The 14,404-nt window shown below is 50.9% G+C and overlaps 3 protein-coding genes across 3 annotated transcripts; 1 reads left to right on the forward strand and 2 right to left on the reverse strand.

Annotated features, from left to right (window-relative positions):
• Positions 1 to 478: 478 nt before the first annotated feature.
• ENH_00066140 (RNA binding protein, putative) lies at positions 479 to 1,684 on the forward strand (the record flags this gene model as incomplete). Its single annotated transcript, XM_013577350.1, has 3 exons — positions 479 to 636; positions 1,043 to 1,147; positions 1,567 to 1,684. 3 exons carry the CDS (start codon positions 479 to 481, stop codon positions 1,682 to 1,684), a joined length of 381 nt encoding a protein of 126 aa, XP_013432804.1.
• Positions 1,685 to 4,054: 2,370 nt separating this feature from the next.
• ENH_00066150 (hypothetical protein, conserved) lies at positions 4,055 to 5,071 on the reverse strand (the record flags this gene model as incomplete). Its single annotated transcript, XM_013577351.1, has 1 exon — positions 4,055 to 5,071. One exon carries the CDS (start codon positions 5,069 to 5,071, stop codon positions 4,055 to 4,057), a length of 1,017 nt encoding a protein of 338 aa, XP_013432805.1.
• Positions 5,072 to 8,933: 3,862 nt separating this feature from the next.
• Positions 8,934 to 14,070, reverse strand: ENH_00066160 (hypothetical protein, conserved; the record flags this gene model as incomplete). The annotated part of the gene is made up of 6 exons (XM_013577352.1): positions 8,934 to 9,140; positions 9,609 to 9,838; positions 10,395 to 10,632; positions 11,762 to 12,390; positions 12,662 to 13,124; positions 13,939 to 14,070. The coding sequence occupies 6 exons, from the start codon at positions 14,068 to 14,070 to the stop codon at positions 8,934 to 8,936; spliced, it is 1,899 nt and encodes a 632-aa protein (XP_013432806.1).
• Positions 14,071 to 14,404: the final 334 nt, after the last annotated feature.

Below are 14,404 nucleotides of genomic sequence, written 5' to 3' on the forward strand. Positions count from 1 at the left end.
AGACCTTTCAGATTAGAGCATCTGCAATCGACAACTGCAGCACGAGAAACAGCAACAGCAGCAGCAGCAACAGCAGCAACAGCAGCATAGCTGTCCGCGAGCTTCGCAGCAACAGCAGCAGCGCCCACTGGATCTGCAGCAGCAGCAGCAGCAGCAGCAGCAGCAGCAGCAGGAGCAGCAGGCGTCCCTCTACCTCTGCAGCAGAGATTTGACTTCGAATAAATTCTTCAGTTATCCGTTTAGATCTTTGCTGCAGTTCCCCGCAGCGTGAGCTGCTGCTGCTGCCTCGCTGCTGCCACCTCCGCTGCTGCTGCTGCTGCTGCTGCTGCTGCAGCTCTCGGTGGTTCTGGGGCGTTTCGGGGCGGAATTTTCTGCTTTTTTCGCGGGCTGCAGCCTTTCTCGAGTTCCCCGCGAGCGCTGCGGAGCAGCAGCAGCAGCAGCAGCAGCAGCAGCAGCAGCAGCAGCAGCAGACCCCGCAATGCAGGCAGCGCCGCTGCTCGCCGGCCGCGGCCGCCCCCAGCGGCTCGCCCCCGAAGTCTCCCGCATTCTTTACGTGCGAAATTTGCCGTTCAAAATTAACGGCGAAGAGCTGTACGACGTTTTTGGCAAATACGGGTCTATTCGGCAAATCCGCAGGTGCTGCTGCTGCTGCTGCTGCTGCTGCTGCTGCTGCTGCTGCTGCTGCTGCTGCTGCTGCTGCTGCTGCTTATGCTGCTGCTGCTGCTAATGCTGCTGCTGCTGCTGCTAATGCTAATGCTAATGCTGCTAATGCTAATGCTGCTGCTGCTAATGCTGCTGCTGCTGCTACGGAAGATGCTGATGATTGTTATTGGGCTTTGCTGCTGCTGCTGATAATGCTGCTGATGTTGTAAATGGTGGCATTGATGGTGGTTTGCTGCTGCTGCTGGTATCCTCGTTGCATGTGCTGCTGCATTGCTTGCTGCTGCTGCTCTTGCTGCTCTTCTCGCCGCGCTGCAGCTGCTCCTGCGCCCCTTTGCATTTGCTGCTGCTGCTGCTGCTGCTGCTGCTGCTGCTGCTGCAGGGGAACTTCGCCAGCCACGAGGGGAACAGCTTTTGTGGTGTATGATGACATCTATGACGCAAAAGCTGCTGTAGATCAGCTGTCTGGATTTAATGTTGCAGGAAGGTAATTGCTGCTGCTGCTGCTGCTGCTGCTGCTGCTGCTGCTGTTTGCTTCTGCTGCTGCTGCTGCTGCTGTTTGTTTTTTTCCTTTTTTTCTTTCTTTTCTTCTTCCTTTTTGCCTCTTTTGGCTGCTGCTGCTGACAATTTTGCTGGCTTGCTGCTGCCCAAGTGCTGCTCTTTGTCGCCTCCTTGCTGCTGTCTTGCTGCTGCTGCTGCTGCCGCTTCGCTACTTGCTGCTGCTGCCGCTGCTGCTGCGCTACTACTAGTGCTGCTGCTCTTGCCGCATCTGCTGCTGCTACCTTGCTGCGACACCAGCTGCTGCTGCATCTGCTGCTGCTACACCTGCTGCTGCTGCTGCTACACCTGCTGCTGCTGCTGCTGCTACATCTGCTGCTGCTGCTGCTGCTGCTGCTGCTGCTGCAGGTACCTGGTGGTGCTGTACTACAACCCCACAAAGGCGCAGCAGCGGAGAGATGCCCTTGAGGCTAAAGAGACTTTGGAGCGGCTGCGGGCCAACAATTACCAGCCAACAAAAATATAATTAATTTAATTAAATTAATTAAATCAATTAATTAAATTAATTAAATTAATTAATTAAATTAATTACTTTAATATTTAATTAATTCTTAAATTGCCATTCGTAGGCGTGAGTAGCAGCGGAGGGAACGAAATACTCTGTTCACAGCAGCAGCAGCAGCAGCAGCAGCAGCAGCAGCAGCACCTGGACCGCAGCAGCAGCAGCTACAGCAGCAGCAGCAGCTGTGGCAGCAGCGGCAGCAGCTGTAGCTGTAGTAGCAGCGGCAGCATCTGCTGTTTGCTGCAGCAGCAGCTGTAGCTGTTGCAGCAGCAGCAGCAACTGCAGCAGCAGCAGCAGCAGGAAGGCTTTTCTTTGTCAGAGCACAAGGCTGCTGCGGTGTACGTACACCGCAGCGAGGAGCTGCAGGTCTTTGGAACAAAAAATAAATAAAAATGCCATTCTTGTTTTAGATATTTATTTTGAACTGTCTTATTAAATAAATAGATTAAAAAGTAATTAATTTAAAAAATAAGTTCAAATAGTTTTGAGTAGCAGCAGAATTAATTATGTTCAGCTTAAGTGCTGCAGCATATCAGCAGCAGCACGAATGACAGCAGCAGCAGCAGCAGCACAAATAGCAGCAGCAGCTGCTGCACAAATAGCAGCAGCAGCAGCAGCAGCAGCAGCAGCAGCAGAGAGCAGGAGCGCCCAAGACGGGAAGTGCTGCGAACGGCGGAAAGGGAATTTGAAGTCGCTTTGATTTTAAAACTTCAAAAAAAGAAATAAATTTATATAAAGTTGTCTAAAGTTTTAAATCAAAATAAAATAAATTTATAAAAAGTTTTTAAAGTTTTAAATCAAAAGAAATCCTTTTCGCCTGCCTCAGCCTGCAAGCCAGAAACTGGAGTGTACGTACACCTCAAATAATGCAATTGCTGCGCATATATGTATAAATTGGAGTGTACGTACACCCCAAATAGTGCAACTGCTGCAGCACATAAATGCATTAATTTGAGTGTACATACACCTCAAATGGAACAAATGGTCCACTTACTTGCCATAAATATATAAATTGGAGTGTACGTACACCCCAAACAACGCAATTGCTGCACATAAATATATAAGTTGGAGTGTACGTACACCCCAAATGGAGCAAATGGTCCACTTGCTGCACATGAAAGTACGAATTGGAGTGTACGTACACCTCAAATAGAGCAAAAGACGCGTCAAGTTGGGGTGTACGTACACCCCAATTGCAAGGCAGGGAAGTTGGAGTGTACGTACACCCCGAAAAGAAGAAAACAAAACCTAAAAATGTAAAAGAGGAAATATTTCATTAAATGAAAATGTTCTAAAAGTTTTAAATTAAACTAAAGAAAGTACTTCTCGAAAAGGCTAGACTAGGGCAAATGACTGCGCTCACTGGGCCGGAAACTAAAAGATGAATTGATGAATTTGGAAGGAAATTGATGGAATTTAAAGCGAACTTCCGGACTTTTATGATCTAAATAAACAGAACTTCGCAATTAAAGCAAAAAGGGGGAAAAAGAAAATAAAAAAAATCCAAAGTTGGGCGAAAAAGCACAAAAAAGAGAAAACTGGAGATTTCGGCCACTGGGTTCAAGTGTACATACACACGAATTTCACCACTGAAGAATAAAACTTTCTATTTATTTGAAAGGCGCAAACCCCCAAAACTGTGCCCTAGAAAAACCCAAAAGGCCCCCTGTGGGGCCCCCAGGGGGCCCCCATGGGGGCCCCCTTTGGGGGCCCTTGAGGGCCCCATGGGGGCCCCTTTTAGAGGCCCTTGGGGGCCCGGGCCCCCCAGAGGGGGGCCCCAGGTGACCCTAAGTCTCCAGGGGGGCCCCCAGGGGCCCCTCTAGGGACCCATTGGGGGCCTCGGGGGCCCCAGGGGCCCCTTTTAGGCCTTTTTTAAACTCCCTTGGGGCCCCCCCTTAGGGTACCCTTTTTAAAGTCCCACAGGGGCCCCCTGGAAGGGTTCTGGGGCCCCCAAGGGGCCCCCAACCCCCCAAAAGAATCTCTCAAACCCTTCCGGGCCCTTGGGGGCCCCCAAAAGCCCGCGGCACGTTTCTAGTGGGGCCCCTGGGCCCTCCAAGGGGCCCCCAAGGGGCCCCCAAGGGCCCCCAAGGGGCCCCCAAGGGCCCCCAAGGGGCCCCTAGGGGGCCCCCCTCCATCTGCATCCCTGGGGCCTCCTTTAAGTCTGTTTGCACCTATGAAAGGCCACAAGTTGGTTAGTGAGCGCTGAACAAACTAAAAGAGTTTTTGAAGTTTTAATTTTTGAAGTTTTGATTTTTGAAGTTTTGATTTTTGAAAGTTTTGATTTTTAAATGAATTTGAAGTGCCTTTTGCTACTAAGAGCCGCAGCGGCAGCAGCTAGAAGTACTTGGGCGGCCTTGGCGGGAAGTCCGGGGCGCGGGGCAGGTCTGCTGCTGCTGCTGCTGCTGCTGCTGCTGGTGCTGCAGGCGCTGCTGCTGCTAGAGTTGCTGCTGCGGCTGCTCTGGCCGCTGCTGCAGCAGCAGCTGGGTGGGCTGCTGCTGCTGCGCGTTGCTGCTGCAGGCTGGAGAGGAACTGCAGCAGGCCAACAGCAGCAGCAGCAAGAGCAACGAGCGCAGCAGTGTTGGCGGCCCTGTTTTGCTGCTGCAGCGAGTCTGCTGCTGCTGCTGCAGCAGAGGGGCCCCTGAGGGCCACCAGCAGCGCCAAACCCAGCAGCAAAAAGCCCCGCAGCGGGAGGGGCCCCAGGGGGGCCCCCCGCCGCCGCACCAGCTGCTTCCTGTACCCTGTCAGCAGCAACTCGAGGGCCCCTGCTGCAGCAAAAAAGACTGACAAGAGAGAGATTGCTGCTGCCCAGTTGAGCCGCAGCAGCGGGGGAAGGGCCCCGTTGGCCACTCTGTTGAGTTGGGCCAGCTTTTCCTGCAGCAGCAGCTGCTCGCCAGTCCGCGGGTCTTTGCTGCTGCTGCTGCTGACCAGCAGCAGCAGCAAACCCAGCCCCACGCCCAGCAGCAAAGTCTTCAGCCCCCGCAGCGGCACTGTCTTCACCAGCTGCTCCACGGCCTCCTTGCTGCTGCTGCTGTCTGCGGCCGCTGCTGCTGCGCTGCTGCGCCCGCCCTCCACCTCTGCTGCTGCTGCTGCTGCTGCTGCTGCTGCTGCTTCCGGGTAGTAGAACTCGCTCTCAGCAGCAGCAGACTCGCTTGCTGCTGCTCGCAAAGACTCAAACGGGCCCAGGGCCCCCAGGCCCCCCAGGGGCCCCGTCGAGGGGCCCTCAGGGTACGGGTAGAAGCCCAGGGGGGCCCCCCCCGCCAGCTGGGGGGCCCCCCAGAAGCAGCAGCAGCAGCAGCAGCACAGCAGCAAACTGGCAGCCCTTGCCCCCCGGATCCCGCTGCTGCGCTTCATTGCTGCTGCCGCTGAGGTGTACGTACACCTGGGAGTCCCCGCGAGTTTCGATTCTCTCCAGTTTCCAAAAAACCCGAAAAGAGCCTTCAGCGAAACTCCAAAAGGGCGTTAAATGGCCAAAGAGAACAAAAAGAACTAATTGCAGCTTCTAAAAAGAATAAAAACCAATTAACTGCAGCCTGGCGAACAATTTAAACGGCTTTTAAGGGGAGCAGCAGCAAAAGCAGCAGCAACAGCAGCAGCAGCAGCAGCAGCAGCAGCCCCAGCTCGCGAGACACCGCGAGCGGTGCCGCCCAATGGTCCTGTGCAGCTTTTTGTCTTTTCGTGTATATACACTCCAATTTGCTTCGTCTCTGTTATTATTTTAAAATTAATTCATTTTTATTTTTAATTAAACTTAAAACGAAAGAAAAAGACGCCTGCAGCGAGAAATGGGGCCTGGTCCACTGCTGCTGCTGCTGCTGCTGCTGCGGCTGCTGCTGCGAGGGCTGCTGCTGCTGCTGCTGCTGCGAGCTCTGCTTCTTCTCCTGCTGCTGCTTTAAATAGGAATGTTTTAAACAATTAATGATCTGCCAGGCCTTAGTAAAGCCGGCAGCAGCAGCAGCAGCAGCAGCAGCAGACACGGCATCTGCAGCTGTACAGGAATCGAGGCAGCAGCATCGAAGCAGCAGCAGCAACAGCAGCAACAGCAGCAGCAGCAGCAGCAGCAACGTTCCCTTAGACCGCAAATGCAAAATAAAAACAAAAAGTTGTTGTGCACACACAAGACATGAGGCGTGTGTGCCAGACTTCTAGGGTTTAGGGTTTAGGGTTTAGGGCTTAGGGCTTAGGCCCAAGGGTTTAGCGTGGAAGGCTCCTTGGGGTTTAGGGTTTAGGGTTTAGGGTTTAGGGTTTAGGGTTTAGGGTTTAGAGGGCTTAGAAGGTAAGGGGTAGGAGCTGCCCCTATAAAACAAAGCCTACTTTAAATACAAATACAAAATAATGCATGCATGCGTTGATAAGCATTTAATTAAAATAAAAATAAAAAACAAATTAAAAAGAAATTAAAATAATTAATCTTTATTTTTATTTAAATCAAATTTTTTTAAATGGAGCTTTTGCCAGCTGTGCCAGGGCCACGGGGGCCCCTCAGATTAAATAAATAAATAAATAAATGAAATTAATTAATTAAAATTAATTAAATTTAATTAAATTAATTTAATTTAATTAAATTAAACAATTCAATTCATTTGATTGTTTAATTTGCATTTGTCTTTTTTGTCTTTTTGGAAATTCACAAATTTCCTTTTTCTGTTTTTAATATTTATTAAATGTTTATTTGAAAAATTTTATTTTTAATAATTTTATTATTCATTTATTATAATGTTTGTATTTGATGATAAAATATATTTAAATATATGCTTGCAGAAAATTCATTATCTATTTATTATTTATACTTCTTAATAATATATTTAAAACATATTTAATATTATATTTTAGTAATATTTATTTATCTATTATCTATTAACCACATATATAATAATTGTATTATATTTAAAATAAATTTTTATTTAATTTACTAAAAATGCAATAAGTATATCTGGAAAATTATTTATTTATTAAACATGTTTTAATAGTATTTTAATGTTTTATTTCTCACGCATTTACTAAAAGGATAAAGTTATAATAAATAATTAAAAATAAATCATTTAATAAATGCATAAAGATGAAAATATATTTTAAAAACTTGAAAGAAAATTAAATGCTAATTGGGGTGTACGTACACCGCGCGGTGTACGTACACCTCACTGCGGTGTACGTACACCTCACGCATGCATTTCTGGTTGCGCGAAAAGTGCAAAATAGCGCCAAAAGAAATACTTTTTGCGGCATAAAAAGCCAAAAATGAAAAACTTTTGTAAAATTAAACCATTTTATTTTATTTGTAGTTCTTTTAAACAAACTTTTCCACTTTTCGCAGTTCTCGCTGCATGCAGATTTGCATGCGAGTGCGGGGCCCCTCAAATTAGGTCATTTGAAAGGTTATTTGGACCTCTTTTTTTCCTTTTTTCGAATCTAATAATGAAATAAAATCGTTTATGCATCTACATCTTTTCTTTCCAACTACAAGCTACTTAATTCACAACTTAATTCATATTAAAGTAAACATCTGCATTTATGCAAGGGCGCAGAAAGGCTCGGTCGCAGACAAGTGACCCTCTGGGGCACTGGGGCCCCTACTGGGGCCCCCCGTGGGGCCCCCAAATGGGGCCCCCCGGGGGGCCTTCAAGAGGGGCCCCCAGTGGGGCCCCCGGTGGGCCCCTAACCCTCTGGGGCCCCTCGACTCTCGGGGCCATCCAAACCCCTAAGGGGCCCCTGGGCCCTCAGGGGGCCCCCAGCTGCGCCTTCAGGGGGTCCCTAGGCCCCCAAGAGGGTCCTCTAGGGGCCCCCAGATCCCCAAAAGGGTCCTTTAGGGCCCCCCAGGCCCCTAAGAGGGGCCTCTAGGGGCCCCCGGGGCCCCAAGAGGGTCCTGTAGATCTACCGGGGGCCCCACACTAGCCACTGGGGGCCCCCTGGATCTCACTTGTAGCGTACCCTAGGCCCCCTGGGGGCCCCTAGCTAGATTTCCTGGGGGCCCCCAGCTAGACCCTGTGGGGGCCCCTAGCTAGATTTCCTGGGGGCCCCTAGCTAGACCCTGTGGGGGACCCTAGCTAGACCCTGTGGGGGCCCCTAGCTAGACCCTGGGGGGGCCCCCAGTTAGACCCTCTGGGGGCCCCAGCTAGACCCTGTGGGGGCCCCTAGCTAGGCCTTGAGGGCCCCCGGGGGCCCCTGGGGGCCCCTGGGGGCCCCTGAAGCTTCTAATTAGATTAAATGCATTTCTTTTGAATGTTTGCTGCAGCAGTTTGTGGGTCTCTGTCTTCTTTTGTTTCTCTTGGTTTTGCTGCTGTGCCTGTCTGCTGCTGCTTACTTCGCTGCGCTGCTGCTGCTGCTGCTGCTGCTGCTGCTGCTGCTGCTGCTGCTGCTGCTGCTGCTGCTGCTGCTGCTGACTGCTGCTGCAGTTTGCCCTAGGCTGCCACTACGCAGCCCCCCGAGGCAGCTGAGGCCTAGGGTTTAGGGTTTAGGGTTTAGGGTTTAAGAACTTGGTTTACTGTTAAGATGAGCCAGCTAGCTGCTGCTGCTGCTCCTTTCCTTATGGATATAAAACTCAAAAAGCAACGTTGTAAGAGAAGCAGCAACCTCTGCACCTGCCCCTCACCCACCTGCTGCTGCTGCTGCTGCTGCTGCTGCTGCTGCTGCTGCTGTCCAGCTTTTGACGCTGTGGTTCCCTTTTAGGGTTTAGGGTTTATCTTTTGAGGGTTTTGAAACCCTCAGACTCTTCCGTGCGCACAAACTCGGCTAAGGCTGGCGCAAGAGCAGCAGCAGCGGCAGCAGGAGCGGCAGCAGCAGCAGCAGCAGCGGCTGTTGCTGCTGCTGCTGCTGCTGCTGCCGCTGCTCCAGCTACTAATGCTGCTGCTGCTACTTCTGCCAATGCCGCTGCCACAGATAATGCCACTGCTACTGCCCCTGCCGTGACTGCTGCTGCAGCCAGCGCTGCTGCTGCTGCTGCTACTGCTGCTGCTGCTGCTGCTGCTGCTGCTGCTGCTGCTGCTGCTCCAGCCTGGGCCTCTGCTGCAGCAAATCGGCGCTAGCTGCAGGGGCCCCTAAAGTGCTGCCCTTCGTTGCGAATAATGCCGATGATGCCAGCAGCTGCAGCAGAAGCAAAATGAGAAAAAAGAAAAAATAAAAAACTAAATAAAACAAAAATGAATCAAAAAAGAAACAAAATGAAACTAAAAAGAAAATACGATGCAAGGAAAAGGGTCAAACTTCCACCAAACAGAAGTCAAAATGAAGTGCAAACTACTGCTGCTGCTGCTGCTGCTGCTTCTGCTGCTGCTGCTGCTGCTGCTTCTGCTGCTGCTGCTGCTGCTGCTGCTTCTGCTGCTGCTGCTGCTGCTGCATGAGGCTTACCAACCATACAGCCCATGGAACCGAAAATAATTATAATTAGAAACAACACCACTAAATTGTCAGCTTTGTACTTGCTGACCTGTACGTACACCCCAAACACCGCATGCACGCAGCAACCCGCTCAACCAGCAGCAGCAGCAGCAGCAGCAGCAGCAGCAGCAGCAGCTTTAATTGCCGCACCCGCAGGAATATCAACAACATCAGCAGCAGCAAAGGTAGTAGCTTTCGCAGCAGCAACAGCAGGCCCAGCAGCAGCAGCAACAGCAGCAGCTCTAGCAGCAGCAGAAAGCTATCAGCAACAGAAGCAGCAGCACTAGCAGCAGCAGCAGCAACAGCGGCAGAAAAACAGCAGCACCAGCCACCGCAGCAGCAAAAAGGCAACTCCGACCCATCTATCGAAAAGACACTTTCCTAGCCAGCAGCAGCAGCAGCACAAGCAGCAGCAGCAGCAGCAGCACAAGCAGCAGCAGCAGCAGCAGCACAAGCAGCAGCAGCATCAGCAGCACAAGCAGCAGCAGCAGCAGCAGCAGCAGCAGCAGGAACTGACAACTTTATCGACAAGGGACTTTCCGAGAAGGCCGCATGCGAAGCAAAGCGCGAAAAGAGCAGCAGCAGCATCCCAAGGAGCAGCAGAGGTGAGGATACACCTGAAAGCTGCGGAGCTGCTGCTGCACAAAACCAGCAGCGTGTTAACTGCTGTACATACACTCGGCAGCATTTCCCGTGTCAGCATCAAAGGCCCCAGGACCAAAGAGCTGCCGATGCCCACAGTCCCAGCTGCAGCAGCAGCAGCAGCAGCAGCAGCAGCAGCGCAAATGCAGCAGCAGCGGGAGCAGCAGCAGCAGCAGCGCAAATGCAGCGGCAGCGAGAGCAGCAGCACTGGAGGCGGAGACGCAGCAGCAGCAACAGCACGAGTGCAGCAGCAGTCGCAGAGGTCGCAGCAGCAGCAGAAATGCAGCAGGAGTCGCAGCAGCAGCAGCAGCAGCAGAAGCAGCACGGAAGCAGCAGCAGTAGCAGCAGATAGGCAACAGCGATGCACTAGGATGCAGGCAAAGCAGAAATAGCAGCTGCAGCAGCACAGATGCAGCAGCAGCACAAACCACAACAGCAAACACGGAGCAGCAGCAGCAGCAGCAGCAGCAGCAGCAGCAGCAGCAGAAGCAGCAAATGTAGGAGCCAGCGTTGCGTATTTTGTATTAAAAGAGGAAAATGAAATGAGCAGATAAGAAAATTGGAGAGACAAATAATGAATTTAATTGTTTAAATTCATTTTAATTAATTTAAATTTAATTAATTAATTTATTTCATTAAATGGATTATTTTGTTTTCCTACAAATAAGCCCCGCGAGAATTGTCTGCAAAAAGAAACAGAGAACGGTCTTCTTGTCATAGTGCAAGTCCCCCGGTGCTGCTGCTGCTGCTGCTGCTGCTGCTGCTGCTGCTGCTGCTGCTGCTGCGTCTCTGCTGCGCTGCAGGCGGTAGAGATTCAGGCCTTGGACCAGCGAGCACAGCAGCAGCAACAGCGAAGACAGGAAAAACAGAACCCAGTAGCTGCTGCCGCAGTAAGGAACCTGAAGCAGCAGCAGCAGCAGCAGCAGCAGCAGCAGCAGCAGCAGCAGCAGCAGCACACCGACAGCATGCATACCCTTTGCTGCTGCAGCAAGCAGCAGCAAGCTCGAAAAGGCAAAAAAAAACCAAAAAAAGGGGAAAAAAGATGAGAATAAATTGGAAAGGAGGGAGCAAAGATATAGAAAAAAAAAGAAAAAAAGGAAAAAAGAAAAAGGAGAAAAGAAAAAAAGAAAAAAAGCAAAAAAGAAAAAAAAGCCAAAAATGGCCAAACTCGCCAAAAAAAGAGCCAAAAAGGGGAAAGGAAGGGGAAAAGAAGAAGAAAAAATAAAAGAATAAAAAGAAATAAAAGAAATAAAAATAAATAAATAAATAAATAAATAAATAAATAAAATAATAAAAAGATATAAAGGGATTAAAAAAAATAAAAACAAAAAAGAAATAAAAGGCAAAAAAGGCCCAAAAAGGCTAAAAATGAGCCAAAAAAAGGGGAGAAAAGAACAACCAAATGAACAAAAAGAAACCGAAAAGAAATAAATGAAAAAGAATCAAAAAAGAATTAAAAAGAATTAAAAAGAATTAAAAATAAATAAAATAAAATAAAACAAAATAAATTAAATTAAAAAAAGAAATATAAACTCACCAGCTGCAGGGGGAAGCCTTTGCCGCCCCTGACGACTCCGAGGGCCAAATCGGCGGACCAAATTGCCGCGACAATAAACCACTTCTGGAATAAATAAATAAATAAATAAATAAATAAATAAATAAATAAATAAATAAATAAATAAATAAATAAATAAATAAATAAATAATAAATAAATAATAAATAAATGAATAAATGAAGTTTGTTGTTCACTTGTCAGTTTTCTCTTTGCTGAAAAAAGGAGAAAATGCAAATTAAAAACGAGGGAATTAAAGAAAGCAAAAAGACAAAACGGAGATTTAAAAGTCCCAAAAAGATTTAAAAGAAATAAAAAAGAGAAAATAAAAAAGAGAAACAAATAAACCAAAAAGGTCCAAAAAAAAGATTCAAAAAGATCCAAAAAGATCCAAAAAAGATTCCAAAAAGTAAAAAAGAAATTAAAAAATAAATAAAAATTAAAAAATTAAAAAGAAATAATGCATGTGTCTGACCATGAGTTGGTGTCTCTTCTGCATTTCTCGAAATCTTTTGGAATTCCTTTTAAAACTTCTTTCTTTTAATTTAATTCTCTTTTCCTTCATTTCCTTCATATCCGCAGCAGCAGCAGCAGCAGCAGCAGCAGCAGCAGCAGCAGCGCTCCCCACCGCCCCCTCGGGGGGCCCCCAAGGAGACAAAGGCCTTGCTGCTGCTGTTGCTGCTGTTGCAGTTTCTGCAGCAGCAAATTCCGGCTCCAGCTGCGTCTCTTTTTCTTCTTCACTTTCCCCACTTTCCTTCACTCGCAGCACCAGGGGGCCCCCCGGGGGCCCCCCTGGGGGCCCCCCTGGGGGCCCCCCTGGGGGCCCCCCTGGGGGCCCCCCTGGGGGCCCCCCTGGGGGCCCCCGCGGGGGCCCCCCTCGGGGCCCTTTAGGGAGAAACCCAGGGGCCCTTCTGGGGGCCCCCCTGGGGGCCCCCAAGGGGGCCTCTCCAGGGGGCCCCCCTGGGGGCCCCCTGGGGGGCCCCTGGGGGGGCCCCGGGGGGGCCCCACTGGGGGGCCCCTCGGGGGGCACGGGGGTACCCTCGTTAACAGGCCCACAACTGCCTGCTGCTGCTGCTGCTGCTGCTGCTGCTGCTGCTGCTGCTGCTCACAACACGGCGCAAAGAGAATATGATGAAGGGCCTCAGCACTTTGGAGGGTTTGGTTTTAAAAGAATAAATAAAAATAAAAATAAAAAAGAAATAAAGAAATAACAAAAATAAAAAGAGGCAAACCTTTGTCTGCGCAGCAGCAGCAGGCAATTATGAGAGAAGCAGCAACGAGGAGCAGGAACTAAATGCAGCAGCAGCAGCAGCAGCAGCAGCAGCAGCAGCAGCAGCAGCAGCAGCAGAAACAAAAACGAGTAAGAGCGCTTTACCTCTCGTGCAGCAGCTGTCACTTCCCCGCAGCAATTCACCAGCAGGAGTATGCCTTGCTGCTGCTGCTGCTGCTGCTTCACACTGGCGCTGCTGCTGCAGCTGCTGCAGCTGCTGCAGCTGCTGCAGCTGCTGCTGCAGCTGATGCTGCTGGGTTGTGCCAAGCTCCTGGAGGCCTTCTGCTGCGGCCAGCTGCAGCAGGGGCTCTGCGTGTTTGTTTTTGTCCGCGGCCTCGGCCGCAGCCGCAGCAGCAGCAGCAGCAACCTGCTGCTGCTGCTGCTGCTGCTGCTGCTGCTGCGCTGCGCTGCGCTCGCGGCGCAGCCGCTGGTACTGCTTTATAGTTTGCTTCACAGCCACTGACAGCACCAGCACCAGCAGCAGCACCAGCAGCCAAGAAGGCAAACAGTAATTCAAAATAACTCCCAAAGAAACTCCCACTAGCTGCGCGGGAGCCAAAAATATCACCTGCGAGCAGCAGCAGCAGCAGCAGCAGCAGCAGCAGCAGCAGGGTTGGCAGGGGTTGGGTGCACCGCGCAGCAGCAGCAGCAGCAGCAGCAGCAGCAGGGTTCGCAGCAGCAGCAGCAGCACAGCAGCAGCAGCTGCAATGCAGACTAGACATCGTGAGGCGTCAGCAGCAGCAGCAGCAACACTGCGACCAGCAGCAGCAGCACGAGCAGCAGCAGCATGACAAGCAGCAGCAGCAGCTGCACCACCCCTCCAGCTGCTGTAGCACCCCCTGCTGCAGCAGCAGCAGCAGCAGCAATCCCCGTAGCACCCCTAGCACTTCCAGCAGCCGCAGAAACACCAGCAGCACCCCCATAATCCGCAGAAGCAGCAGCAGCAGCAGCAGCAGCAGCAGCAGCAGCAGACCAGGTCAAGGTCCACAAGGGCTCTATCGGCAAAAGAATAATACATCTTGAACAGCAGCAAAAAGCCCCCTCAGCACCCCCAGCAGCAGCAGCAGCAGCAGCAGCAGCACAGCCTCTCCCGCAGCAACCCGGGCACCCCCAGAAGCCCCAAAAACACCAGCAGCACCAGCATCAGCAGCAGCAGCAGCAGCAGCAGCAGCAGCGGACCAGATCGAGGTCGACGAGGGCTCTGTCTGCGAAAGGATGCTTCTTGAACAGCAGCAAAAAGCCCCCTCAGCACCCCCAGCAGCAGCAGCAGCAGCACAGCCTCTCCCGCAGCAACCCGGGCACCCCCAGCAGCCCCGAAAACGCCAGCAGCAGCAGCAGCAGCAGCAGCAGCAGCAGCAGCAGCAGCAGCAGCAGCAGCGGACCAGATCGAGGTCGACGAGGGCTCTGTCTGCGAAAGGATGTTTTTTAAACAGCAGCAAAAGAGTTCCTCCAGCAACTCCGCCGCACATCAGCGCCTGCGACAGCGCCGTGGCTGTGTGCGCCTCGAAGCCCATGACCAGTGCCAAGACTGGCACGTAAATGGAGCCTCCTGAGTGGACCAGTGGTCACCCCACAGGACCACTGTGTTGCGGGCCACTTGCTGCGCTGCTGCAGCAGCAGCTGCTGCTGCTGCTGCTGAAAAAGCGGCAGTTTTTGCTGCTTTTTTGGCCCAAAACGACCCCGCAGCAGCAAAACGCCCAACGCCCAGTTCTTAGCTGCTGCTACTTTTCTACTTTTAGTCTAAACTAACTGCTGCGCTCCAAGCAGCAGCAGCAGCAGCAGCAGCAGCAGCAGCAGCAGCAGCAGCAGCAGCAGCAGCAGCAGCAGCAGCAGCAGCAGCAGCAGCAG

This window comes from Eimeria necatrix, genomic scaffold (assembly GCF_000499385.1).
Source record: "Eimeria necatrix Houghton genomic scaffold, Enh_scaff606, whole genome shotgun sequence".
Lineage (NCBI taxonomy): Eukaryota > Apicomplexa > Conoidasida > Eucoccidiorida > Eimeriidae > Eimeria > Eimeria necatrix.